At 64.0% G+C, this 27,515-nt stretch overlaps 2 protein-coding genes across 7 annotated transcripts in view; one reads left to right on the forward strand and one right to left on the reverse strand.

Moving 5' to 3' along the window:
- The window catches only part of PAXIP1 (PAX interacting protein 1), a 28,345-nt gene extending 9,329 nt beyond the window's left edge, over positions 1–19,016 (forward strand). Inside the window, exons 5-21 of one of the 2 annotated variants that reach the window (XM_036230615.1) lie at positions 2,622–2,735; positions 3,467–4,075; positions 7,588–8,197; positions 8,651–8,745; positions 9,839–9,934; positions 10,634–10,771; positions 11,274–11,395; positions 11,757–11,941; positions 12,891–12,934; positions 14,081–14,151; positions 15,256–15,358; positions 16,294–16,462; positions 17,586–17,686; positions 17,849–17,983; positions 18,070–18,145; positions 18,267–18,327; positions 18,690–19,016. In XM_036230615.1, the coding sequence (XP_036086508.1) occupies positions 2,622–2,735; positions 3,467–4,075; positions 7,588–8,197; positions 8,651–8,745; positions 9,839–9,934; positions 10,634–10,771; positions 11,274–11,395; positions 11,757–11,941; positions 12,891–12,934; positions 14,081–14,151; positions 15,256–15,358; positions 16,294–16,462; positions 17,586–17,686; positions 17,849–17,983; positions 18,070–18,145; positions 18,267–18,327; positions 18,690–18,705 (2,745 nt within the window). In that variant the 3' untranslated portion in view covers positions 18,706–19,016. The remainder of the gene's footprint in view (positions 1–2,621; positions 2,736–3,466; positions 4,076–7,587; positions 8,198–8,650; positions 8,746–9,838; positions 9,935–10,633; positions 10,772–11,273; positions 11,396–11,756; positions 11,942–12,890; positions 12,935–14,080; positions 14,152–15,255; positions 15,359–16,293; positions 16,463–17,585; positions 17,687–17,848; positions 17,984–18,069; positions 18,146–18,266; positions 18,328–18,689) is intronic. The other variant, XM_036230616.1, reaches the window with a different exon arrangement.
- A 6,508-nt stretch (positions 19,017–25,524) lies between these two features.
- DPP6 (dipeptidyl peptidase like 6) overlaps positions 25,525–27,515 on the reverse strand; it is a 320,383-nt gene continuing 318,392 nt past the window's right edge. For all 5 annotated transcript variants that reach the window (XM_036230619.1, XM_036230620.1, XM_036230618.1 and 2 more), the window contains one exon: positions 25,525–27,370. In XM_036230619.1, coding sequence (XP_036086512.1) covers positions 27,227–27,370 — 144 coding nt within the window. In that variant the 3' untranslated portion in view covers positions 25,525–27,226. The remainder of the gene's footprint in view (positions 27,371–27,515) is intronic.

Here is a 27,515-nt window from a genome sequence, read left to right on the forward strand (position 1 = left end):
CCTCGCAGACTCCAGCTAAAAACCCACAGGCTACGAAAGATTATAACAAGCCAAGCTGTATTGTTTAAGCTTATTCTAAAACCACGGAGAGTCATTCGTTGGAAAGGGCGTGTCACGGGTTCTGGGGAGACGGAAGGGATCTGACGACAGTCCTGCTTTCTCTAAATGCCTTCGTAGTAGAGGGACACGGGGCCAGGTAAAAGCTTAACGTCGCTAAGTCATTGGTCAGACTCGGCTTTTCATGCAAATGCTGTCACCCGTCCGAATTTGATCCCTTCTCTGTCCCAGCGATAAGTAAGTTTAGTTATGGTTACTCTCTTTTCGGTTTGTGTTGCATGTAAATTCTGAAAGTTCTTTATGATAAAATTCTCTCTCTTTGTTTTTGGTATATCAGTTTAATAGCTGATGGAGAGCCCGGCCAGGGTTTAAACCCGGAGGACTGAAAAATAAAAGGCCTTTCCGTTCCATAGCTCAGTCAACAAGTACTTCTTGACAGCCTACCCACATGCCTTGCACTGCCCTAGGTACTGGAAAGATTTCAGGGAGGTTCAAGGTGTGATTCCTCCCCAAGACTCCGGCCTTGCGTCAGCAGGCAGACAGTTCGTGATCTAGCCGGGTCAGGGGCAGCTCCCACGGGCGAGACCCCCGGGCAGGCGTTTCCGGCTGGTGTCGGGACGGAAGCGAGGTGACCATCCTCTGCTCCCGCTAGAGCAGCCTAGAGCAGTGGGGACAAGCACACGGGGACCCAGCGGCAGCTCGCCGTGCAGGGCAGTGGTGCTGGCTGGGTCTCAGAGGGTGGCGGGGAGGGGAGTCAGTCCCCTGCGGAGTGCTGCCCAGGGCTCAGCAGGAGGGGCGGCTCTCAGACACCCTCGCAGGGTTGCGTTTTGGCCCTAAGGCCCTGGCACCACCGGGCGACCCGCGCGCGCGTTTCGGTCCGGGAAGAGCGTTCTTGATCTGGGCCGGTAGCGGCTCGTCGCACGAGGTGCTGTGGGTGTTGGCGGTCACGTCAGCCACGCGTCCGCGGGTGAGTCTGCCTCCAGGGTGGCACGGCTGGTTCTGGGGACCCCCGAGTCACCCCCGGTCCCCTCCCTGTCTGACGCTCTCTCCACAGCAAGGTGCTGGGCCCCGTTGAGACCACGCCGGCAGCACGGGCCAGCGGGGGGCGAGGGCCAGGGTCACGCCATCAGTGGACTAAGAACCGTACTTAGCTGGCGTGTGGCCAGATCTCTGTAAGAAAGGCACGTCTAGCTGGTTCTTGAATCCCTTTTAAAATAAAGATTACGTAGTGGCTCATCGGAGTGATCTGTGTTATATGATTAAATCTCGCCTCCCCGAGACACTGCAGGATAGAGATGTTTTGTGAAAGCCTGTAATAAAAATAATCTTTTGATGTAGTCTTCTGAAATGTAACACTAAGTCAGAAATACAAAATGACTTTTAAAGGTGATTTTATAAAATGAATGTGTTCTCGTTAGAAGGCCGAGAAGTGTGGAATGCAGAATAATTCCTAGAATTATTTGTAAAGTGGATGAGAGTAGACGTAGAATGTTAGAGTTTTGGCAAGCTGAATAATGGCAACTAAAAATAAAACTGTTATGTATCAATACTTTTAAAAATTAACCTCAGACACAGTGCAGAATTCCTAACCGTAATCCTCATTTTATAATCGATGATCCAGAAGAAAATTGGTTAAATGGTTACTTTAGGATTAATGCTAACACCTCTATTTTTCTTAAATGTTTGTCTTTCCAACTCTAAAATTTTACCTTTTAGGAATAATTTTCGGTAGTGCCTGTGTTGGGGCAGCAGGACAGAGTGCCAGGGGCCACGCGGTCCGGGTCAGACCCGGTCTGAGAGCCGGAGTTCCCGGTCACGAGCCACACACACCTCTACGCATGTCTGCTCCCGGGACACGGGGCTGCTGGTGCCCGCTCCCGTGGCAGCGGGGGGGGGGGGGTGGGGTGGGGGCCACACAGAGACCGGCGCAGTTCCTGGCACGGAGCAGGCGGGCGGCGCCGTGAGGGCCGGCCCCGTCCCCCAGCCGGGCGCGAGGCCCCGTCTTTCGGGCCCCGTTCCTTTTCCCGGTGCCACGGCACGTGCACACGCCCCCTGATCTCACAAACCACTGCACTTTATTTTTTTGTTTTACTCGCTTCCCAGTTAGCGTGTGTGTGTGGTCTGTTCGTGAATCGGGAGTCTTTTAAATCTGGTTCTGGCACCGCTGTTGTGCCGAAGGTGTTTCCGCCACTGACACAGTTGGCACGTGGAGCGTGTGTCGGCTCTCTGCTCTTTCCCCCCACGTTTCCGTGATAGAATGAAACAATCCTCCGCTCAGTCTTTGGAGTGTGGAGATAAGTGTCTTTTTTCATTCATTTGGTGACGAGGCAAAAAAGTGACGTCCGAATGGGCGTTACGATGGGGATGCAGCTGTGTCAGGTAACGAGCAAATGGCCGAAAGCTCGGCTGTTCCCGCCGACACCGTAGGTCGATTCCGTTGAACGAGAGAGGGAAGCGGGTGGAGCGGAAGCGCCACGAGGCCGCAGCGTGTGTCCCCGGAGGCGGACGCCCGCGTCGTGTCACCGAAACGCATGCTGAGCGCCTGCCCCCCGCTTCCCCGGCAGGTGGCCCCTGACGACAGGAGCGCCCTGTGGGCCTTGCTCACCTTCTACGGGGGCGCGTGCCAGCTGCACCTGGACAGGACGTGCACGCACCTGGTCGTGCCGGAGCCGAAGGGGGTGAGTGCTCACGTCCCTGCCCACCTCGTCGTGGGCCGATCCAGGAGCCGGGTCTTTTTTTGAGCTTTACATTGGTTATTGGATTCCGTTCATAAAGCCGATTGTTAGTTTATATAATTTATGCCGAGCAGCATTCCACAAAGAGTGTGAGATGATTGCAAATTTTATTTTGAGCCGGACGTGACTTCTGACTACAAAGAAATTCGAGTTTATTTACATGGAGAACATAGGAAAATTGTCGAATCTCTGGAGTTTCCTTTCAAATCCAGTCAAACTTCAGTTTGTTATTTGTGCGAATCTATTTTTCGTCCTATTGGCAGTTTTTTAAAAGGCCTCATACTGAGCGTCATTATAAACGTGCACGTAGTGACTTTTCCACACGGCTCTCTTCTCCGTAGTCTAGACTGTATGACACCACGTCCCAGTAAGCACAGGGCTCACCTCTAAATGGCGGTGGGGCTGTGGGGTCGCGGGGTCGCCTCCCAGGCGGGGTTCCCAGGTTGGGGGCGTCATTCTCCCCCAGGGACGCGTTAGACATGCTGACCGTCCAGCACAGCCCAGCAGGCGCGGCACTGCCCCGTGGCTCGTCGTGGGCGCGCCCTCTGTCCGAGAGGCGGGGGCCCCGTGGGCAGGCAGAGCAGCGCCGGGCGCCGGACGTCCCTCTGACGTCCTTGTCGCGGACGCGCAGTTGCGGGGAACGTGCTGGGTGACCGCGTGTGCCGCTCCCGCAGGAGAAGTACGAATGTGCCCTGAGGAGAGCCAGCGTGAAGGTGGTGACGCCGGACTGGGTGCTGGACTGCGTCTCGGAGAAGGCGAGGAAGGACGAGGCCTGCTACCACCCCCGCCTGGTCGTGTACGCGGCGGCGGACGACACCGCGGAGCGGGACTCCCAGCGCGACGGCAGCTCCGATGGCAAGTCCAGCCCCGCCAGCTCGCGGGCCGTGTCCCCGTCGGGCGACCGGCCGTTCTCGCCCAAGCCGCACGCCGAGCCGGTCAAAGGCGAGCTGATGTTCGACGACTCTTCGGACTCGTCCCCTGAGAAGCAGGACCGGAACCTGAACTGGACGCCCGCGGAGGTCCCCCAGGCCGCGACGGTGAAGCGCCGGCTGGCCCCGGGCCGCGAGGCCGGCCTCATCAACCTGTGTGCCAACGTGCCGCCGGTGCCTGGGAGCCTGCTGCCCCCGGACGGCCGGGGGGCGCTGGCCACGGCAGGCCCGCACCTGCCCAGCTCCGACAGGCCGGACGGCACGGCGCCCTGGAGCCCGGCCGTGCGGACGCTGCGGAACATCACCAACAGCGCCGACGTCGCGCAGATGGCCCGGCCCGGCCACGCTGCCCACGTAAGTCGCCCCGGGAGCGCGGCGCGGGCGGGGGGTCGCGCCCACGGTCCGCCCGGCCCGTCCCCTGCGGCGGTCTGGCCCCCAGCTGCTGTGGCGGAGGGCGGGGGACAGCGTGCTCGAGGCGGAGGCCTGAGGCCGTCTCAGTGGCCGGGGCGGCCGGCAGGCGCGGGGGCTTCGCCGGCCGTCCGCACTCGCGGGACATGGGCGTCGTGCGCAGCGTGGCGTGAGCTCCGCAGGCGTCGCCGGCGCCCGCCCCTCGCTAGAGCTTGTGATCGGCGCTCGGTGCGGAGCGGGCCGCACGTTTCAAGCATGTTTCCAGTAACGCAGAGACGGGGCGGAGGTGGCGGCCGCACGTTTGCCGCCCCGTCGCCCTGTGCACTGCGGCCTCGGCCCCGTTTGCGACCGTGGTCCGGAGGGTGCCGGGCGTGTGGCCGAGGGGACGGGGAGGGGTCGCTGAGGAGGGGTCGGCACAGCAGGCCGGGGCCTGTCCGGACGGCGTCCCTGCTCCGGCGAGCGGGCGTCGGCTCAGGGGACGAGCCTCCGCTTGGCGACTGTGGACGTCGTGCCCAGGGCGGGGGCTGGCGAGGCCACGGTGGGGGCCGAGGCCGAGCAGAGCGGGGTGTCCCTGTGGCAGGGGCGCCGGGAGGCGCCGGCTGTGTCTGGGTGACGCGTCCCGCGGGCCGCGGAGAGACGAGAGTGACGCGGCCACCGCCGGCAGCTCGGGACGCGTGGCTTTCCCGTCTGTACGTGAGGGCGACGCGTGGGGGCCGTCCCCCAGAAACGGCGTGGGGCGCCCCCCGCGCTCCTGTCCGCTCGGCCGTCCCCACTCTGCTCTGCGCTCAATCACAGGGGCTGCGGGCTGCACCCCCGCTCCCCGGGTTCGTGTTCGGGTGCAGAGGTGCAGCGATCTCGGGGTCTGGGCACAGCTCTGCTCAAGCTGCACTGCGGGTAAATCGCCTGAGTGCAGCCGTCCCCAGCCTTCGTGGCACAGGGGCCCAGGGCTCCCGTGAGCATCTCACGCCCGCGGCTCTGAGGCGGGGCCGGCGCTGGGAGCGGCTGCAGGTGCAGATGCAGCTTCGCTCGCCGGCCGCTCACCTCCTGCTGTGCGGCCCGGGTCCTCACAGACCCCGGACCTGTACTGGTCCCTGGCCCGGTGGTTGGGGACCCTGCCTTAGAAGACGAGCTCCACCCATTTAGCCGTGTGCTCTTGGCGGGAAACTGAGGGGGTGCATCCAGACCCAGGGAGCAGATGGGTTTGGGCCCCAGTAAGGACCAATAAGGAAATTTTCTGAGTTTTTCTACAATCTGAGAACATCAGGATATTCTGCTGCTAGATGTGAAGAAGATGAGTTTTTGAAATGCTAGAACCATGAGACAGATTTAACATAAACTTGGACCAGGGAGGGCTGAGGAAACGTAGCTGACCCTCAAAGTCCTGTATAAGTTGCAAAATTTTAATGGTCGGAGCCGTGCGGCAGATCGCGAAGCTCGCTTGGTGTCGTGGCGCGCGGCGCTGGGTGGTGTTACTGGGCTCCGCCAGCGGTGGAGAGAAGTCCCTGCTTGCGCCGTCGGGCGGTGGCGGCGTGGCAGGCCACTGGGGGCCCTTTCTCTTTGATTCTTCGGCTCCAGGGCATGCGGCGGGCAAGGGGCTGCTGCTGGAGGGGCCTCGCGGCTCTCCAGGCCAGCGCCCCCCACTCCGGCTGGGGCTCGCCGGCCCGGACCCCCGCAGCCCCTGAGGTCGCTGACCCCCCCCCCCCCGCCCCGCAGAGGCAGGTCCCGCCCCGCCTGCCAGGCTGCGAGGGGCGGTCCAGGGACCCCCGCCGGGACCCCCACTGGCCCCCCGAACACAAGCTCCCTTTGTGACGGTCCCGCGGATCTTCCCCAGCTCGCTTTTGGCCTGGGTTTGGGGGTCGGGGGGGCCCTGTTCATTCCGGTGGCAGACGGGGGTTTGTTTCCTAATCACCCATCACACTTACTTGGGTCGTTTATTTCTGAGGGTGAAAAACCAACATGTGTACAAAACACCGAACCTCACACAGTGGCAAAGGCTGCGGAGCGCGACCCCAGTGCCCTCCTGGGATGGAGCTGCCGCCGCCGGCCAGGGCCGCGTGTGGGCTCGTGGCCCGGGGACCGCCGGCCCATGCCCCTCGGCTTCGCTGGGCAGCTTTCAATACTTTTACGCGTGGGGAAGAAATAGTTAACCTGTTACTTACAGATTTGCTTAAAAACATTCTTTTTTCTGTTTAGAGCTCAACTGAGGAGTTTCTGAAGTACTGAAAGAATCTCCTTATGGAGACGTCAGAGCTATTCGCTGATTCCAGGACAGGTGTCCCAGGCTCCTGAGTTTGACTTACTCCAGTTCTAAACTCAGTCGTTTCGTCCCTAAATCCAAAGCCATCCCCTTTGCAGATTATACAGCCTTTACGTTTGGGGCTCTTCTGCCGTGCTAAAAACACATTTAAGATTTTCGTATAATTCAGCTTTATGTTAAAATTGAATTTCTAGAGTTTTATTTAAAAGACAAGTACGCCCTTAATAGGGCTAAGTTGTATTGATTCTTAATAAAATCTTTTGTTATTGGTTCCCATTGACACTGAGAAATTGGCTCCCAATTTTTGTTATTTAAGGATGTTGGAAAAGTTCATTGTACGGTGTTTTTGTCTCATTCAGCACTGTGCAGGATAATAAAATAATGTGCAGTCGAACCCTCAGCTCGGGGGCCTCCGCTGATGCCCTGTGCGCCCCCACCTGCCACCTCCTGCCACAGCCACGCAGCAGGCGCCGGCGGGTTCCGCGCGGGAGGCACGCGTGTCCCTGGGGGGCCCCGCGTCGCGTTGGGGGTGGCCGGCGATCTCGTTGGGGGGGTGTCTGCCCTGTAGACAGGCCTGCTGCGGGGGCCTGTCCCGTTCTGTGCCCGTGCGCAGAGCAGCAGGGCGCCTGCCGATTAGAGGCCCGGGACTCCGGCCGGGCAGCCGTGGCCAGAGGGCACGTGTCCTGTGCAGTCACTTGGGCGGTGGCCTCCCTGATGCACGGTCACCGGGCCATGCTCGGTCAGAAGCGGCAGCTTTCCCCGTGGGAGGGAGGCGTGTGTTGGCCGGGGCTGGCAGGAGGGGGACGCGCCACGCGGCCCGGGGTGCAGTGGCCCCATGGCCGGGGAGGAACCGGACGGGACGGGACACTCGGGCTCCCTGCTGCCCGTCACACTGCGCGCCGCAGACACATTCGCTGCTGAAACGCGTGCTGGTCGGCTCCGGCTCCGCGGGCCGCTCCGTTCCGCTTATTGCCCTCGCGTGTGGCGGTCCCGGAAGAGGACTCCGCCGCTTGCTCTGCCGGAGCTGGCGATGCTAATGAATACCGAAGAACAGCGCGGCGTCGACCCCGAGACTTCCGGTGGTTCCGCGCTTCGCGCTGAGCTGCCCGCTGAGGCGCCCGTGGGGCACACCGCCGTTCTCTGGATGCCGGCACGTTCTGGGAGCTGTCGATAGTGACTTTGCCTCATTTTTGTTTTCTAGATCTTACAGTCCCTTTCGGCACCTACGAAAAACTTGGAGCAGCAGGTGAATCACAGCCAACAGGGCCACGTGAGCAGCGGCGCGGTGCTGTTCGGCCAGCTCAAAGTGACCCCAGAGCCGCCGCCGCCGCAGCCGCAGCCCCCGCCGCAGCTCCCCATGCTGCACCTGCCGCCCTCGCAGGTCATGCAGCTGCAGCCGCCGCCGCTCGCTCAGCAGCCGTACCCCCCGCAGCCGGGCCACCAGCACCCCTTCCCGCAGCCGCCGCTGCAGTTCCCGCCGCAGCCGCTGCACCGCCCCCAGCAGCCGCTGCAGCCGCTGCCGCAGCAGCACGCCCTGCAGCACCAGCTGCACCAGCTGCAGCAGCAGCAACTGGCACAGCTGCAGCAGCAGCAGCACAGCCTCCTGCAGCAGCAGCAGCTCCAGCGCCTGCACCAGCAGCAGCAGCAGCAGCAGCAGCAGCAGATGCAGACCCAGGTGGCGCAGCAGCTGGGCCAGCCGCCGCCGGCCATGCCGCACGCGGCGCCCGCGCAGGCCCCGCAGCAGGCGCCCCCGCCGCCGCCCCAGCACCAGCCCCAGCACCAGCTGTTCGGACACGACCCGGCAGTGGAGCGTGAGTCCCGCGCTTGGTCCGTTCTTCCTCTCCCCCGAGAGCCTCGCGCTTGCGTAAACGCTCTGGAAGTGTCTGGGGGCGGGCGAGGCTCCACGTCGCAGTGATTCCTGCGGCACGGGGGGCGTGGGTCTCGAGCCGGACAAGGGACGCAGTTGTCGTGGTGGCTGGGTGCGCGTCCTCCGTCTGGCACGTCAGACGCTGGGCGAAGGCGGGTGTCGGAGAGCGTCAGGCCACGGGGACCACCGTGGGGTTCAGCGCCCGCTTGCGCCGGGTCGGTGCCCGCCGGCCTCGTGTGGCGTGGACAGTCGGGCAGGGCGTCTGCGCACAGCCCGGCGCCGGTCCAGGGGGGCCAGCTGCGCGGACTCGCCCTGGAGCCCGCGGCGCCTTGTGCGTCTGTGTGTGCCCGTTCCCGGCCTTACACGTACTTCTTTCTCCCGCACGACTCTGCTCTAGTCCCGGAGGAAGGCTTCCTGCTGGGCTGCGTGTTTGCCATCGCGGACTACCCGGAGCAGATGGCCGACAAGCAGCTGCTGGCCACCTGGAAAAGGGTGAGGCTGCGCCCGCGAGCACAGGGCCGCCCCCGGGGGCTTTTCTTCCCAGATGTGGCCTTTGTGGACGTCACTCTCTTGGGCCACCTTCACCGAGACGTGCGTGTGTGTGTGTGTGTGTGTGTGTGCGCACGCGCGCACTAAATGTGTCGTGGGCGTTTTATTAACATTCTCTGTGGCCTCGAAGTCTCTTTTCTGGGCTTCGGTTCTCTTAGCTGTAGGGGAAGCTGCCGGTCTTTATCCCCCTAACCTACCACAGCCCCCTTTCTATGAAGAGCTTGGGGGTGAAATGGGAAGGGCACCAAGACGAGCGGCCGGGGGCTTCGGACGGGTGCGCGGTGACCCCGAGCCCGGCCCAGCGAGGGAGGGCGGCCTTCGTGGGAGGCGGCCAGTGACGGCACAGCGAGATGCGCGGGCCGGAACGTGGCAGGAGTTGCGGAGGACAGAGCTGCGCGTGGGGGTTCCGGCAGCGGAGCCCCCGGGCCAGGCCGGGGCCCTGTGTGTCGTGGGCCCCGCGGAGCCGTGCGTGGGTTGCCGTAATGAAAACATGTCAGAAGCGGCCTGCGACGCGGCACCGTCCGCAGGGCCGGCCGTTGCAGCGCGGTCCCCTTCTGTGTGCAGCCGCCGCGCGCCCCGTGAGCACCGCACTCAGGACACGGCGGGCGTTCAGTCTGTGCAAAGAGGAACTTCCCGTGTTCGCTAACTTCATTCTGAGTGCCTTTTTTCCTTTCCTGTCGCCATAACGGTTACTGATGGGCGTTCTGCCCCAGGGCACGCTTGGCGTCCAGTGGGCAGCGGTCGGGTGCTGCCGGCCCCCTGCAGTGCACAGCGCAGCCCCCGCCCGGAGTGTCAGGCCAGCCCCCGGGGGACCCTGCTTAGCCAGAAACCCCGTTTTCCTTCCCTTCCCCTCTGGGGATTCAGATAGCACGAGCGTTAGAGTTCGCGTCCGTTTCGTGCTGGGCGGCGGAGTCTGTGGACGTTCCTGACTCATCTCATGCTGGGGGGGCATGCTGTGGGGATGTCGCGTGAGCCGCCGCCCTGCCCCGTCCTCCCGAGGGCCCCGGCTTGTGACTCGGGCCCTGTGTGTGTCCAGATAATCCAGGTGCACGGTGGCACTGTGGACCCCACGCTGTCGAGTCGCTGCACACACCTCCTGTGCGAGAGCCAGGTCAGCGGTGTCTACGCTCAGGTGGGTCGCGCGGCCCCGGACGCCTGCCCCTGCGAGGACGTTGCTGTCGCTGGCAGGGGGAGCCCTCTGTGGCCACCAGGCCTCCGCGCCTTTGCTCGAGGGGAGGGGGCGGGCTCCAGGCAGCGCCGGGGACAGGGTGCACGCCACCGTGCAGCCGGAGGCAGCGCCGGAGGCACGGGGCGGGTGGCAGCAGCCGGCCCTGCCTCGCGGGGCTTGGACACGGCAGACACCGAGCTCCTGCAAACCCGGGGCGCGAGCTCTGCTCCGTGTCACTTCACACCCTTACGTCGCCTCCCTTCTCTCCCAAGGGTTCCTACCTGTGGCGCGACCCCCAAGAAGCCCTTCCAGGGGATGACCGCTCCTGGATCTGGGTTTTTGGGGGGGAATTTTAATTTTGATGGTTATAATGCTATAATCAGTTGCGCTAGGACTGAAGTTATATTTGAGGTCGTGAGATTTGTCACGTTTGTCTCTCAGTGCAGGCCTCTGTTCACAACGATGTGTTAATTTATCCACATAGTAACGTTTTCAAGCCGTGCTGAAGTCCACACACTACACTGTTGCGGTTTGTCACTTTAGCGACCTGGGCCTTGATGGCATGAAGTTCTTTTGTTAATAGCGTGGGCTGTAGTTACACGACCTCCAGTTTCGTAGGGAACCCCGCGGTTGGGAAACCCCGCCCCGCTCTCTGTCCGGCAGGCCGTCAGGGAGAGGAGGAGGTGCGTGACTGCCCACTGGCTGAACACGGTCCTGAAGAAGAAGAAGATGGTGCCGCCCCACCGGGCCCTGCACTTCCCGGTGGCCTTCCCCCCGGGCGGGAAGCCGTGTTCCCAGCACGTAAGGCGCCGTCTGCCGGCTGCGGGGTCCCCTCCCGCCCCGAGCCCCGGCCCCTCCCTGGCCTCCGCGTCGGAGTCTCCCGCGCGCAGCAGCCCATCGGCGGCGTGGTCCCGAAGCGCACCGCGCCTTGCCCGGAGGCGGCCGCGCTCGGGCAGTGCCTTCTCGGTGGCAGATGTCCTCCCGCCCGGCGGGCATCCCGGCGGGGTCGGCCAGGAGCGTGGGGGGCTGGCCGAAGCGTCGACGTGTCGCAGAGTAGCTTTGACGGCATCCGGGGAAGGTCGTGGCGACACGGGGGAGCCCCGCGTCTGGCGTCTCGTGCTCCTCCCCCCCGACTCCCCCGCCCCGTGACGAGCGCGGTCCTGGGTCAGGTGTTCTTGGGGATGACCGGCGTCTGCCGGGTGCCAAAGGAAGGGTGACGGTAGACACGCCTCAGATCAGCCCACACGGAGACGCGCGCTCGGGTTAAGCTGTGTTTTACCGTATTTGCTCTTTTTCCTCTTAGATTATTTCTGTGACTGGCTTTGTCGACAGCGACAGAGATGACCTGAAGTTGATGGCCTACCTGGCAGGCGCCAAATACACGGGCTACCTGTGCCGTAGCAACACGGTTCTCATCTGCAAAGAGTAAGCGCGCCTGCGACGCCGCCCCCGCCCCGCGCCCCGCCACGGCCCCCCACCCCGCGCCTGCGCGGCCTGCAGCCTGGCCCCGGGCTGCGTCTGTGACAGCTCACAGTTTTGTGGTGGGAATTTGAGTGAAGAACGGCTGTGACATTCCCGATGACGTTGGCAGAAACAGCTAGGAGAGATTCGCGTGATTGGATGGACGACGTTTCAGTGGGTCGGGAGGTCACGGCACCGGCAGGAGTAGGGCTCGCGGGTGACCCGGGCGCGACGCTCACCGAGAAGGTGGCTTCGACTGGCTTTTGTCGAAAGCGAAGATGGCTTTGGACACGAAGCCACACTTCTTGTGTTCTCCCACAAAAAGGCCGAGCGGGCTGAAGTACGAGAAGGCCAGGGAGTGGCGGATCCCGTGCGTGAATGCCCAGTGGCTCGGCGACATCCTCCTCGGGGACTTCGAGGCGCTGCGGCAGGTGCAGTGCAGCCGCTACGCGGCCTTCGGCCTGCCCGACCCCTTCGCCCCCACGCAGCGCCTGGTCTGGAGCCTGCTGGGTGAGTGGGGCCTGCGCCGCGCCGGTCCCCGCCCTTAGCGCCCCGCGCGGGTCCCGGCTGGCCGCCTGCTTCCTCTCCACACCGTGCCCTGCCCGGCCCTGCTCTGCCCGGACTTGTGCTCCTCGTGGGCGCGTTGTCGTCTGCTTGCTTTAATGCTCGCGAGCGGTGGCAGGGGCGCTCAGGGGCCTTGCTCCCGCGCTCCAGCGAGTTGCCGCTCGCCTGAAGCGCCGCCCGCCTCAGGCGCGGCCCCCGCATCCCGTCTGCGTCTGGTCGGCCGCGCCTCTTCCTGTCGTCGCCACCGGGGGCTCGACGTGCGGTGTGGCAGGTCGGGGTGTGCGTGCTCGCTGCTCACTGCAGAGACACAGACTCCTGGGAGGACCCCGTCCCCGCAGCCTAGAGCAGCTTTCCTGCGTTTACGGACGTGACCGCTAACCCCCCAGAACGGCCGTGCAAACCCCGCTTTGCCGCGCGCCCTGACGGGCCCATTAAGTTCGTGTCTCTGCGGCTCGGATCACAAGAGGCGCGGCTTTGCGTTGGGCCACGGTCTGCTCCCTGTGATGTGTCCGTTGGTCAGACTTCAACTCTGAGACCGTCATCAGGGCTGCGAGTCCCTCCACCGAGCGCTGAGTGTGGTCACCACGTGGGGAGACGTGTGGCCTTGGAGCCGCCCCGTCATCGTGCCTGGTTCCCGGCCGTGGCTGACAGGACGGCGTGCCGTGTGCCGCGGGTGCGCCCCGCGTGGCCTCGTGCAGGAAGCCACGGCCACTAGACCGTGAGCCTCCCCGGGTCAGCCGGCTCCTGCCCCCCCGGCGGGAACCAGGAGTCGTCCTGACGTCCTAACCGGACGGAGCCGGCCGAGCCGCCTGCGTGTCTAGGCTCACCAGCCCCGGAAGGGGGCCGTGTGTCCACGCGGCACACAGCAAGAACGATGCATTTCCTCTCTCTCCAGACGCCTGGCGGGTCCCGGTGAAAGTGCCACCAGAGCTGCTGACGGTACGTCTTGTCGGCGCCTCTCCCCAGCGGTTCTTAGTGACGAGCTTCCCGGCCGCGGGCCCCGGGTCCACACCGTCCCCCCCCCCCCAAGAGCTGGCTCCGGGGGCCCGTCCTGCTGAGACCAGCAGGGGACACCGGCCCGTGTCCCTAGCATCCCCCACCTGGCGCGTTTCGACCAGGAGGCCTGTGCGCTGCTGGCCACTGTCCTCACGCTCGCGGCCACGTGGCCACAATTTTAACAAAACGTGAGCAGCTGTGACTTAGCAGCAAAAGCCGAACCTCCTGGGTCACGTGGATGTAGGAATGTCATGGCTGCTTTTAAGGGGCAGCTGGGACGTGGTCACCAGCGTCCCCGCCCAGGCCACACGGCTTCTGCTCTGAAGTCGTGCTGGGCCTCCGGCTCCTCTGCGGCTTCTCCCGGGGGCAAAAGGCGAAGGCCTTGGGGACCCGGAGGCCGCCTGCGTCGGGCGTCGCTTGCAGCGAGGGTGTTTGGAGGCTCGCGTCGGGCTGAGGGCCCTTCTCTCGGGAGGCAAGGGTGAGCGGGTCCTCCCGCGTGCCAAGGCGCCCGTGGGCTCAGGTGCGCGTAGCGGACGTGCGGCTGTCTGGGTATAGCGCACGTTCAGAAAACGGCACTTGGAGTTGAGGTCTATCAGCCACACCAAGGGGTGGTCACTGCACAGCAGGACAGGAGCAGCCCTGCCTCCGAGACATGCAGCAGCGGTGCCGTGAGCCGGCGGGGACGCCTGGGCGACAGGCTCCGGCGGCCGGGGAGCCGTGCCCCTCGAGGTCCCGTCTTGCTCTGTGTGGCGTGGCCGAGCCGGTCGCCCCGAGCATCTCTCGCGAGCCCCGGGCGTGAGCTTGCGCTTCAGGAATAGTCTCCAGGGCCGTGGCTGCGAAGGGCTCGCTGCCCTGGTCCTGGGCGCGATGGGAGGGACAGGAGGCTCAGGAGCGCACATTGGGGCGGCACCTGTGGGAGCACAGGTAGGGAGGCCGGGAGGCCCCCCCACAGTGCTCAGGGAGCCCCCCACACGCACGGCCGGGTGAGCGCCGGGCCTGGCGGAGCGCGGCTCTGTACACCTGCCGGCCCCGTGGGAGCAGCTGCCCTGCCCGGGAGGGTGAGTGACGCGCCTGCTGCTTGACTTGCAGGGCATGAGGCCGCCCCCCAGGCTGAAGCAGAGCGAAGGCACGAACACCCAGCCTTCTTCCAAGAGGGCCAGGTAGGCGCCAGCGCCGGCCGCGGTGGGCTGTCCCCCCGGGTGGCTGGGAGGCCCCCGCCCCTCGCTCAGCGGACAGGGCGTCGCAGCCCCGTTGTGGCATTTCCCAGTTTATCGCCGGCAGTGACTGTGGATCAGGCCAGTTTTGTTTTTTTCTCTTACTAAACCAATGACCAGAAGAATCTGTTTCTTGAAGCACAACTTGCCAGCAGCCCCAGCGTGCAGACCCCAGCCGCGGCGGGACTGCCAGGGGGCGCAGCGGCCCGGCGTGCGGAAGGGTGCTGTTCTCGGGGACGCGGGCGGAGGGGTGCCGCGTGCCCCTCGCGGCGGGCGGGCTGCGCGCAGTCGTGCCGGCCGGCCCGCAGTGACGTGGCAGCCAGTGCTGGCCGAGAGCCCCGCCCGCCGTCGCTTCAGTCGGCGCGGCGGGTGCAGGGAGCAGGCGGCCCGTGACTCCGGAGGACGCTCCGCGCCGCGGGAGACGCAGCTCAGCTGCTCGTCCCGCCTGCAGCGTCCGTCGCTCTCCTCCGTCTCCCACATGCATGCGATTTGCGAATCACTGAACTTTTTAGTAAAATCCGAATTGTTTTTAGTAAAATTTCAATTAAATATAAGCTAAAAGTGGGATTTGAGGAATTTAAGGAGAGTGAAAGGCCAGGAGGCTGAGTGAAGAGCGTGCGGCAGCGTGGAGGGGGCCTGGGGGCGGGAGGGGCCAGCTCCACCCTCTTCTTTTTAAGGCCAATTTCAGGAAAAACTGGCCTTAAAAAGTGGGCGGGAGGAGGCCGGTAAGGAAGAGGCCGGAGCCCGTACCTGCCCCACGTGGGAGCCGGGCCACTCCTCCTAGGCCTGGCGGCTTGGCAGCAGCGTGGACCCACCTGTGGGGGGCGGGGCCCGTGGGGGACAGGGCGGGGCCATGGGGGACAGGGTGGGGCCGTGGGGGCGGGGCCGTGGGGGCGGGGCCTGGCCCCTCCTCGCTTTGCCTCAGGACAGAGCCACACACGGGCTCCTCGGGCTCCTCATGCTCATCAGAGCGGTTCAGATCCCTCGTCTTCTCGAGAACGTTTGTACTTTCACAGAAGCGTCATTCCGTTGTGTGTATTCGCCTTGCAGAATCGAAGACATACCGCCGCCCACCAAAAAGCTGTCGCCGGAGCTGACCCCGTCCGTGCTCTTCACCGGGTTCGAGCCCGTCCAGGTTCAGCAGTACGTCAAGGTGACGTGTCAGCCCCGCGTGGCCTGCTTCTTGCTGGCCGTCACGGAGCCGACTCCTGACGGAGGGGCTTGTCGTGACCGCCTTCGCGGTGCGGTCGTGACGTGCCTGGGGCGGCGACGAGTCAGCTGCCCTCAGGTGACTCGCTTCCTAGCGGTGGCGGAGTGAGATTCAGGGAGCAGACCAAGAGCCATGTGTAATCACGTGGACGTTTGCAAGGCTGCTTGGATGTCTCTCTTGTAAAGAGGTCCAGTGTGAAAAGGTCAACACGCCCCCCCTAGTCCCCTGAGACCCCAGTCTCCTCGAGGTCAGTTTCCTCCGTCGGTGGGCCAAAGGGTGTATTTGTGCATTTACGTAATAAATGGGAGTAAAATTTTAAATATGCCTTTTGGAATAGTGCAAAGGATTGTGGAGTTCTGTTTGTTTTTTGGTTAAGAGTAAGTCGACCCGTGCCGTGTCGGGTTATACGTTTCACTTCTAATTTTTCTTTTTAAGGAAAAGGAACAGTTATAAATGCTGTTGTGAATTTAGTATAATTTCATGTTCGTACTTTTAAAATCGCGCCTAGTGACAGACCACGTTCTACATGAGCGTCTCCTGGGTCAGCTTCCACGCTGTCCTTTTTGAGACGGGCCTGCAGGTGCGTCTCGGCGCCGCCAGTCCGGGCGCCCTGCGCCGCGGGCTCGGTCACAGGGCCGTGTGGCCGGCGCGGTGGAGAATTCATGCTTTAACCTCGATCTGTGTGGAACTGATACAGAAGCCACGCTGCAGATGCTGCTTTTGGCTTCCGTCCCGGTGTCATGGCTTTGGCTCAGTTTCCTCACAGTCGTCCCGTTTCCGTGGCCGGGGACACCCCCCAGGTCCCGTCCCGGACGCGTGTGCCACGCCGCCGTGTGGCCCGCAGGCTCACCGCCCCTCTCTGTGCTCGTGGCCTTCAGAAGCTGTACATCCTGGGCGGGGAGATTGCCGAGTCCGCGCAGAAGTGCACGCACCTCATCGCCAGCAAGGTGACGCGCACGGTCAAGTTCCTGACGGCCATCTCTGTGGTGAAGCACGTGGTGACCCCGGACTGGCTGGAGGAGTGCTTCAAGTGTCAGACGTTCGTTGGTAGGTAGCCGCGTCCTCACCTTCGTTTTTAACGCCAGGTAAACGTGCAAAGTTTCGGTCTCGAGTTTATCTCCATTTTATCCCAGCAAACGTCCTAATTTTTTTTTTATTCTTCAACGTCAATTTTTCTAGCATAAACATCGACTCCTTGTGGGTAATCCCACACCAGTTCTTCAGCCATCTCCTAGAAATTTACATTTCAAATATATTACTTCATGTGTGACAGTCCTTTTTTTTCTAGTTCATCATTTTTAATTTTTCCAGTTTTCAGACATTTCCACGTAATCAGCACAGCAGCGTTACCTGCTTGCTGACTGGCTGACTTCGTATTTCTAGTAGTTGTTAACCAAACTTCAGCATTTCTTTGTGATACGATTGTTCTTGCTGTGGCCCATGAACTGAGAATGATTGTGACATTTTTAAAGCATTATTTTGAAAGAATAAGGAGTTGGCTGTGGCCCGTATGTCTTAAAATCTGTGTCCTCTGGCCAGCCCCGTGTGGCAGCCCCTGCCCCAGACTCTGCCCGTGGGCCTCTGTGGTGTGCGATCAGCTGTGAGCGCTCCGCGACGCTCTTTGGTGATTATCTTGAATCAAAAAAGAGATGCTTTTTTGAATGAGTCACATTCATAAGATTCAGACACTTTGCGATCTGTAACTTTTGAGAAGTTGCGTACTTCTTAAAGTGTTACTGGGAAAACTGAAAACCAGTCGATGAAAAATTCTCAGAAGTCTTCAGAATTTGTTAAAACTATCCTTTCCGTACAGTTGTATACTTCCAGGAGTCTGTTTTGGTAAATCTGTGAAACCTAACTGATCATCAGCTGATCGAGTCTAACGTCCCTCGGGCCATCGTGGTCACTGCATGCGCACGCGGGCACGATGGCCTTAGGCTTATCAGCCTGGGGTGTGGGTGGGGACGTGCAGGCCCCCCAGTAGTGCGGGTGTGGGGTGCGGAGGGGGTGCCAGCTTCCACGGGAGTTTGTGGCCTCAGAGGTCGAGACACGCCGACCCGGAGGGGGGGCCTGTGGCCCACCACTCCCAGGGGCGGTGAGCGGGGCGTCGGGGGCCGCGGCCTACGGGCCAGGCGGGCCCCGGGCGCCGAGCACCTGTGCTGTCCTGCAGACGAGCAGAGCTTCCTCCTCCGGGACGCAGAGGCCGAAGTGCTCTTCTCCTTCAGCCTGGAGGAGTCGCTGAAGAGGGCCCACGTCTCTCCGCTCTTCAAGGTACGGCCTGGGGCGCGGGGGTCCCGGGGCCACTGCCCAGTGCTGCTCGGCCGTCGGCCAGCGCTCTGTCAGCGTTCTCAGGACGGAACGTGGGCAGAGTGACGCCCTCGACAGAGCCACCCCACGCCCCGATCGCAGTGTGTGTGCTTCCTCCCCCTTTAGGCCAAGTACTTCTACATCACGCCTGGGATCTGCCCGAGTCTGTCCACCATGAAGGCGATCGTGGAGTGCGCGGGCGGGAAGGTCTTGCCCAAGCAGCCGTCCTTCCGGAAGCTCATGGAGCACAAGCAGAACAAGGTGGGGCGCGGGCGCGGGCGCGGGCGCGGGGGCCTCTGTGTGGGGTGGCGCGCTCGGCGGCCGACGATCCCGGTCCCTCCCCTCAGAGCCTGTCGGAAATAATCCTCATCTCCTGCGAGAACGACCTGCACCTGTGCCGGGAGTACTTCGCCCGCGGGATCGGTAGGCGGGGCCCCGCGGGGTGCAGAGTGGGGGGGGTATCGGGGGCGGGGCGGGGGCGGGGCACGGAGGGGGCGGGGCAGGGCGCCCGAGCGCGGCCCCTCACAGCCCCCTGTCCCCCCAGACGTGCACAACGCCGAGTTCGTGCTGACCGGGGTGCTCACGCAGACGCTGGACTACGAGTCATATCCTTCGCGCAGGCGCCGGGCGCTGCCCGCGGCCTCGGTGGGGGGCCGGGCGGGGGAGGGGGGGTCCCCGCGGGCGCCACGCTGCGTCCTCTCGGCCGTGTGCGGCCACGCGCGTCCGCACCGCTGGACAGCCGTGCGCAAGGACTCGCCGTGGCAGTCACGGCGCTGGCAGCCGCGGGATGCGCGGCCGGTTTCAGGGGGCCGGCCTCGGATGCCGCAGATGCCTCGGCCTTTGGGGTGTCAGCCTGTCGGGCCGTGCTGGGGTCCTGTCGGTGGGGTCACCCGGGGGCTCCAAAGGCGCCGGGCCGGGCCCCGGGCCGGGGCGCGTCGTCTCAACGCTGTTTTCCTTAGCGGCCCACGTATAAGTTCAACTGAGGCCCCCGCGGGACGCCGGGCGCCCGGAGCGCCCTCGGCGCCTCGTTTTCCAGCTGCTTTCTCAGGGGACAAGCGTTTCAAAGCCGGAGAACGCGTGTTACTAAACATGATGCATCTTTTTAAGATGTGTGATTTTATTCCGAGGAACATAAATTATGTTTTGTATACTATGACTTGGAGAACATTAGGTTTTATGATTCATTTGCCGGGGTTTAAATGTTTTCACAAAACTGTTATGGACCTTTAGCTACAAATAAAATGCTGTAAATAAAGACTTGTTACCTCTAAATTATGGATTTAAAGATTTGAAATGTTTTGTACTGTATTTTTATTTCTTATACTTTCTTTTATATTGATATCCTGCCCACATTTTAAATAAATGTACTTTTGAACTTTACTTAGAATTGGGTGATCCTTTGTTTTTCCCTATTTTTTTTTGCATAATTTTTATGATTTGCATTAAACTGGATCACATTTTAAGTAATTTCAAGGAAAAATGTTTTCTAATTTCTCCCTAAAGAAAAATCTTCCCGTCACCTGCCTGTCGCCTTTGGAGCTCCATTCTGGCCTCCGTCCCGCGTGACGCTCAGTGCCACCCCCCCCCCCCCCCCCCCCCCCCCGCCTGAGGGTCCGAGCAAGGCCTTCGAGCTGTGCCCTGAGCTGTGTGTCCCCCGCCTGCGGGCTCCTCCCTCCCTGGGGGGCCCTTCATACTGCCATGAGAACAATCTTTCCAAAATGAGATTGATGGCTACTTTTCAGCTAAAAAGTAGAAAGTGCCCACGTCGTGTAGTTTGAAATCATCTCCTGTGACTCCCCCGGCCCAGCCCTCACTGCGGCCCATGCGTCACACGGATGGCGCCCTGCCCCTCTCACGAGCGTGGCTGTCCGTCCGGTAAGCCCCGCCCACTACGCCCCCCGAAGCCCCCCGAAGCCCGCGGGCGTCCTCGGCGACCAGTGCCCTGCCGTACGGGCGCGTGCTGGGCGCGTGCTCACACGGCCGCGTCTCCCCACCGCCGTGAAAGGCGCCAGCAATGGCAGCTGAAGGCGTGCGGCAGGGCGGCCACCCGAGCGAGGGGCAGCCGGAGGGCGGGACCGCTCGCACGCCACTCAGCGGAGCTAAAAGAGCCGCCGCCACCAACGGAAACGACAAACCGGGCCGAGGGCTCGAACAGACGCTTCCTCAAAGGTGTGAGCGACCAGCAATAAACACGTGAAAAATGCCGAGCGCCTCCGATGGTTAGAGCAGTGCAAATCAGACCCCGGGGCGGCCGGGGGCCAGGGCCCGGCGCCTCGCACCCCCCGGGGCCGCCGGCGCCACGCGCCCCACGCCAAGTCCGGAGCCAACCACGCCCGACCAGCAGGTGCTGGTGCAGCCGCTGGAAAACAACACGGGGCTTCCCCGACCCAGGGGGGTCACCCAGCGGCCAGCAGTCTCGCTTCCGGTACGTGCCCCAAAGCACGGGGCTTACACACCCACGTCCGGGGGCTCTAGCCAGAAGCTGGGCGCACACCAAGTGCCCGTCGCCAGGCGGTGGATGCACAGTGTCCAGGGTGCACCACTGGCTGCCAGCCGTAAAAAGGACGAGATGCTGACTCGCCGTGACACGGAATAACCCCGGGGACACGGCGCCGCTGGGAGCCGGCGCCCGCGGGAGGACGCGCTCGTGCGATCCCGCCTGACCAGGGGGCGGGCCCAGGGGGCGGGGCTGGCCCGGGGGGGCGGGGCCGGGGGGCCGAGGCGGACCCGGGTAGGGGGGCGGGCGGCGAGTGAGGGGTCGCGCTGAAGGTGGTGAGGGCGGCGCAAGGCTGTGACTGCTGAACGCCACCGAGCTGTCCACTCGAAAATGGCCAGCATGGCGAATTCACGTGTATTTCACCACAATTTAAAAAAATGAAAACTGGTTGAGCCAGGCGTTGGCGAAGAAGGTGGGGAGAGCCTGTTGTGAGTTGACTCTGATCTTCCACAAGACTCATTGGGTTCTTAAACCAAGTCCCCAAACTCGCAGGCAGAATCGCATTACAAGCACACCGATCTGTGTGTGTGCACCCGTGTGTGTGTGCGCACGCTCACGTGTGTGTTTCTGTGGCTTCGATTACATCTGAAATGGTTTCGACCCAGAAAAGGTTCAAGTTCTACCGTGTTTTCAAAAAGCAGAAGACAGACGGTGTAGACGCACTTTTGGGGACAGGATCCGCTCCCCCAGGAGTGACAGGAACGCGACACTTTCCACGGAGCCCCTGGCGGGAGCTGGGAAGCTGGGTGGCACGCCTACAGGGCGGCCCGTCCCCCGAGTGCCTTCACGACAGCCCTCGCGGGCCCCTCTGCCCCTGGAAGCTGCACCAGCACTGCCCCCAGACGCCCTCACGGCCCTGCGCTGCGCCGGGGACCCACGGCGGCCTCACCCGCTTGTCCTCTGCTGCCCTCTGCTGGTGCCTTCGAGAGCAGCAAGGAGCTGCCTCTTTCCCAGGCGGTGTGACCGGCCGCTGGGGCTGGCCGGGCCTGAGACCCGTGTGGGACTGCTCCGGGCCCCGCGTCCCGAGCAGCGGCCATGCTCCCTGACGCTCCCCGGGCCCCTGCCCGGTCTCGGGCGCAGCGGCGCTGAGCCGACCTCAGGCGGCGGGCAGGCTGCTCTCACGCGCTTCCTAGCACCCCGGACCATCGAGACAGCTACCCTCAAGTCCCGCCGCAGGTGCCGTCACCCTGTGGCACTTGTCATTCCCTGAAACAGCCAGAGCGCAAAGCCAGCCCCTGCGGCGGGTTGGGGCGGAGCCACAGGGCACGCTGCGGGGGCCCAGCTCCGCCCCCGGCCGGCCGCGGGGCGTGAGTGACGTCAGCAAGCAGAGGCAGCCCGTCGGGTCCCCAAACTCGTAACCGCCTGGAGAGACCCGGAGCCTCACAGTCTTGTCACCCGTCCTGCCCGCCTTTCCCCTGCCTCCTGCCTCCTGCCTCCTGCCTCCTGCCTCCTGCCACCTCCCGCCCACCCCTCCCCAGTCCCAAACGCGTGAAGGAAGCTGCAGACCTGTCCCCGGAGTCACGTGGGGTCCCGCTCCAAGTCGCCTCTTCTGTGACAGGCTCGGCATTCTGGGAGGGGCCTTCTCCGTGGGGCCAGGCCCGTGCAGCCTCACTGGCCGCGAGGGAGGTGTCAGCACGGAGCACTGAGGTACAGGCCGCCCCAGGCCGCGGGCTCGGTGCTGCCTACGAACAGAGCCAGGTGTTCGTGGCCCTGGCCCTTCCTCCCTCCGGGGTCCCCTTTAAGGAAACGGTGAGTGCCGGCGGCTGGCAATTGCGGGGGCTCGCCGTCCCACATCCGGCCTCCTGTTGGTGGTCGTCCACGTCGGGTGCTCGGCTTGGCGACGTGCTGACCTCAGGGAGGGCAAGGCGGGTGGCCTCAGCATCACCGCTTTCCCTCTGGGGATCATGGGAGACATCGCATTTGGTGCATAAGAAAGCGTCAGTCTAGCTAAAGAAATACGACCAACTCGGAAAGCACTTTGTGAGCAGAACGAACGCCGGCCCCGCCACAGGGCGATCGCCGGTGGGGACAGTGAGCCCGCGCCGCCGCCGAGGCCCCGGCGCTGGGCGGTGACACCGGGCGGCCGGTGGCACCAGCTGGCGCCTCAGATCCCGGTTACCTGACACAGCCGCCTCCTGCCTGCCCTCAAGCTGCCTTCCGCGGTCCCGCCAGCGACCGGCGTGCGGCCGGCAGACACGGGTCGCCACCTGGGGGCGCTGGGGAGCTGGGCGCAGCCCCGAGACCGCGCCTCAGGACCAGGCCGCGGAGTCGTGGGCCAAGGAGGCTGTTCCCAGCCCCGTCCCCAGCCATGTTCGCGCTCAGAGGATTAGCGTTTGGGGTGCTACCGCTGACCCCTTGCTGTGCGACAAATAGCCCCGACACGTCGTCACGGCGAACAACACATTGCTCACCCCACCCACTTTCACCCCAGACAGAGGGCGGGCCCGAGGGGGCGTGGTCGGCTTCCTTCAGCCTGTGTAAGCGGGGAGAAGCTGAAAGGCTGGAGACAGGGTGGACCAGAGCGCCTTGTGGGGCTGGGGCGCAGCGGGGCCCAGGGGACCTGGGGACAGTGCCTGTGTCAGAGAGGCCGGAGGGCTCGGCCCAGCCTGGGACGCCCAGGTCCTCCTCCTGAGGCTGGGCGGGAGGTGGGGCTGGCCGCTTGGCTCAGACCCCTTAAGGGGGCCCACAGGTGGCACGGGGCTCGAGGTGTGGCCTGGTGACAGCCAGAACCGCGGAGCCCTTGGGCGCACTCACGCTCAGCCTCACTGACATCCTGACTGACCCCCGGGCCCCCTGCGTGTGGCCTTATCTGTGGGCCTTTACTTGACCGTTACAGGACAGTTCTGAGGCCACCCGCCCAAGGGCTGCTGAGTGGGAGGGGCCTGGGGACATCCCCCCCCGGAGTCTCGGGAGGGAGCCCGGCCCCGTGGGCACCTTCGTCGGACTTCCGGCCCGCAGGCTGCGTTTCTGGGGTGCTTGCGATGGCATTCCCCAGGGACCGGCTCGCCCGCCCTGCTCGCCCTTCAAACAGTGCCCCGGAAGCCCCGAGGGACAGGCCCTGCACGCACAGGGCTGTGCAGCCAGCGCTGGCCCTGACGGAGGCGGGGCACAGGGCCTCCCCCGCCCCGCGGCCCCCCCCCACTGCAGGGGCTGGCGTCCTCCCAGCTGCCCGCGCAGCCGCATTTCGCCCCCTCTGCTCCGCGCCCCACACCGACCTGGGCCAACACTGACCCCTGCTGGGGGAGGGAGGGAGAGCGCGTTTGCCTTTGCAGTGGGGGGCTAACGGGCCCTTGATGGAAGGGTCACTCAGCAGCTGGCCGGTCCCTCAGCTGGTGGCACAGGAGCAGGGTCTGGCCGCAGTGCCCACCGGAGGGGGCGCCCTGAGCCCGGCCGTCTCCCGGGGCTCCTGGGCCTCCGCTTGCTCCCTCCCACCCAAAGCAAGTCGAGCAGCGGAACCTGACCCGGCCCAGGCGCCAGGCGAGCCCACCCACGGCACCTGGGCCTTCGCTCCGGCCACCGGCCAGTGCCCGTGACTTGTCCCCTTGCTACCTCCCTCTGTCCCCTCCGTTCCCGGCCCACGCGACGGAGGACAGCTCTTGGCCACTGTGGATTAGATGCGCTAGCCGCGTGCCGGTGGCACGTGAGGCGCTTGGGACAGCGCCTGGGACGAGCCGGGGTCCAGCGAGCGGCCGCTGTCACCTCCGCACGGCCCTCGCTGCTTCGTGGTGGGGCGACACGGTCCCCCGCCTCTCACCCAACCAAACGTGCAGCCGTCCGCAACACCAGCCCAGGGCCCGTGAGCGGTGCCCAGGCCCCTGGGGTGGCCGTCGGCCTTGCTGCTGGCATCTGCTGGGCACAGGCCGGCGGCGATCTGCTAAGGACCCCACAGTGCGCAGGACAGCCCCCCAAAGGAGGGATCCAGCCCCGAGTGTCAGGGGGAGATGGCGCGTAGGCTGAGGGGGAAGTGCGTGTACGCGTGTGTGCACACGTGTATATGTGTGTGTGAGCATGTGTGCGTGTGTGGGTGCGTGTGTGCACACGTGGGTGTGCATGTGTGAGCATGTGTCGGGGGGTGCGTGTGGGTGCGTGTGCGCACGTGCGCGTGTATGTGTGCGTGTGTGGGTGCGTGGGGACGAGGGGCCCCCTGGCAGGATGTCACGAGTCAGGCTTCAGGGGTTTGGACGCAGGCCTGCGGGGAACCCCTTAGGGATGCCTGCCAGGTTCCGTGGAGTGGGGGCGGGGGCGGGGGTAGGGGGGCCGGGCTCGGATGCAGCGACAGAATCCGGCGTGGTGCACGCACGTGTGTCACTGTCTCCGGGAGCCGGGGTCTGTCTTGCAAAGCGCCACAGTGGACGGTGACGTGCCGAGTTTGAGGGCCGTGGGTCTGGGGGGTGTGACTGGCCCGGGGCCCTTCTGCTCCTGTGTGCAGCCCCCTAGGCATGTCGCCACTTGGGACCCCAGTCTGGGAAAGAAAACGGGGCGAGCAGCACCGGCCCAGCGGGCGCCCGCAGGCTGGCGCATCGCAATTCCCTGGGAGCCCTGGGCCGAGCAGGGGCTGGAGGCATCTGTGGACTGGTCGCTCGTTCAGGACGAGACCCTGACACCGTGCCCACCAGGCCTGGCTCCGTGCTGGCTGGGCTGTGCTGGGCGCCCCAACACTGGCGGGGAGACCCGGGGGCCTGAGCGTCAGAGCTCATCATGAAAGAATGCGCTGTTTGGAGCTTGTGGCCTGTAGACAGGAACCTGGGCCTCTGAGGACCAGCACCCAGGGGGCTGCCACCCCGCCCCGGCGTCCTGGTTCCTGGTCAGGAAGGGTGACAGGATTCGGCTAGCGCGTCTGGGGAGACCTTGAGGTGCCTGCCGCTCAGCGGCACGGAAGGGTTTATCTGCCAACCCCTCCGCCTTCAGGCCGGGTTACGTTTACACCAGACTTGTCAAATGAACAGTAAGAGTCAAACGGATTTCCGGGAGATGCAGGCTTTTCTCACGTTTTCTAGTGGACAGTGTGCTGGGCACAACAGCGCGGCCATTTTACTCGGAGTGGGGGGGACGCCTGTCTGCACCCAGCGGCTCCCGGGACGACACCCAGGCCCACGTCCTTTGACTGATGGGACCTCGGTGTGTGATGGATCCTATCCTTCCCGCGATCAGTGCTGTTGGTACCAGGACGCGGGCTCGTTCGCTGCCCGCCAGGCTCGGGGACATGTGTCCGTCCCGGGTGGGGCTCGAGGAGCACCTCGAGAGCCTTCCTGACAGCCTGCCTGCCCCGAGGTGGCGTGCTGGGGGAGAAGCAAGGAGAGGGCTCTGCATGTGGTAAAATAAGGTTTTATTCCACGACGAACAGACACGCCATGCCACGGCCGCACGTCCCTCGTCCCCGAGCCCGTGGCCAGAGCTGGCGTCCCCGTCAGACCTGGCCGGCTCTGCGGTCAGTTCCGCCCACCGGGCTGGCACAAGGATGATCGTGTGGCATTCCCAGGGGCCCTGCCGGTCGCCTCTCCCCAGAGGGGGACGTGGCACCTTAAAAAAAAAAAAAACTGTGTCGCAGATCGTCCAATGGAACTGCACTGACAACCAGAGCACGTGTGGATGAAGCCAGAACCCCCGAATCCCTGAACACGACACAGACTTGTGTTCTCTGCGACAGGATGCCATGATCCCCCAGCGGGACCGGGACCCGGAGCTGGAAATCAGGACTGAACGAGCTCCAGTGAGCGACACATTTCAGGCTAGCACGTCTGGAGAGTGCGGCCCAGCCAGAGCATTGGCATGCAAGCGAGAACCGCGAGGGGACTGTGGGGGGCGGGCAGGGGACACTGTGCGGGGCCCGGCGCACACGGCCCTCTCTATGTACATCACAATGCAATACGCAGGGGCGCCGGCTGAGCGTGGGGTGGCGGGGCATCCTACAGGGCCGGCGCAGAGCCACATGGCGGCTGGCACGTGGCGGGGCGGCCACCGGGGCGGCCACCGAGCCGTCCCCAGGACGGGAGGCGACGCCTGCACGTGCCCACCCCTTCCCGCGTCCCCGCCACCCCAGCACCCGCGCCGGGCCTGCGGGCGGAGTCGACACGTTGTCCTTTCATGTTTTTTAGCCGAATGTCATCTGAGAAGAGACTGACAAGGTATCGAGGAGGAACAAGGCTGGGTTCAAGGACATTTGCAAATGGAACATGAGAATCTAGGCCAAACCCTACTGGTGGGAGAGAGCTTTTATTTACGCGTTTTCTTGGTTTAGTAAATAGTGCTGGGTTTCTTGTTTTCATCCCCTCCGTTTGAAACACCTCCGTGAAGTCTGACGCCGACCTTGAGGAGAGAGCAGTTAGTTACTTCTGATCCGTTTCTTCATCTAAACGAGTGAAAAGCTTACACACTGACCGGAGCACACAAAGCAGAAGGCGGGAGGAAGGGACCTGCGCAGCCAAACGAGCCCGTGACCGCAGACGGTGGCAGGTAAAAACCATAGAAAAATACGAATCGCTTCCGAGGGTTGACGGTTAGCGCAGCGACAGTGCCGCCTTGCACAGCCCCTGGACACGTGGGGGCCCCGCGCGCAGGGCGGAGAAGCCAATCCGTGGAGCGGCGCTGCTGGGATTATTGTGCTATAGTTGCGTCCGTGGCAGGGGTTACGGCAGGTGGGGTGGGGGCCGCCTGCCGGGGGCCGCGGCTCTCGCGGGGTGGGCCTGCCGGTCCCCTTAAACGCAGGGGCCGGCTTCTTCGCGGCCCCGTGTCCTCTGTCCCGCGGGGCGGGCGGCTGCGGCGGCTGCAGGGCAGGAGGCGATGCTGCAGAGGCCCCGCCCCCGAGGCCCTTGGGAGCGGTGACTCATCTCCGCCCGGGGAGGAGCCGGTTTCGGAAGTAAACTGCCTTCAGGACTGGACACACATGCTATGGGAGGGACCGCGTCCGGCCCCCCAGCCTGGCCCTGGCGGGAGGGGGCGGGGCTCCCGGTCGGGAGGGGGCGGGGCTCCCGGTCCTGGTTCCGGACGGGACGCCGGGCTGCGCGGGCTCAGTCCTCCTCCTCGTCCTTGGCCGCGGCCGTGGGGACTCGGTCCTGCACGCTGAAGCAGCCCACGAAGAAGTTGATGATGGACCGGTACAGGTGCTGCCTGAGGGGGGCGCTGTGGAAGTGATGGCCGCTGTCCGGGTAGATCTGCGGGGGGGGCGGGGGAGTGGGGGGCGGGGCGTGAGAAGGCGCTGGGCCTGGGCCGCCCTCCCGCCCCGGTCCGGCCGCCAGCCGCTCCCCTCCTGGCGGCCAAGTCAGAGACACCGGTCCAGCTGACTCTGCAGCCTCCGGC

The sequence above is a fragment of the Rousettus aegyptiacus genome, unplaced genomic scaffold, assembly GCF_014176215.1.
Source record: "Rousettus aegyptiacus isolate mRouAeg1 unplaced genomic scaffold, mRouAeg1.p scaffold_m13_p_13, whole genome shotgun sequence".
Classification (NCBI taxonomy): Eukaryota; Metazoa; Chordata; class Mammalia; order Chiroptera; family Pteropodidae; genus Rousettus; species Rousettus aegyptiacus.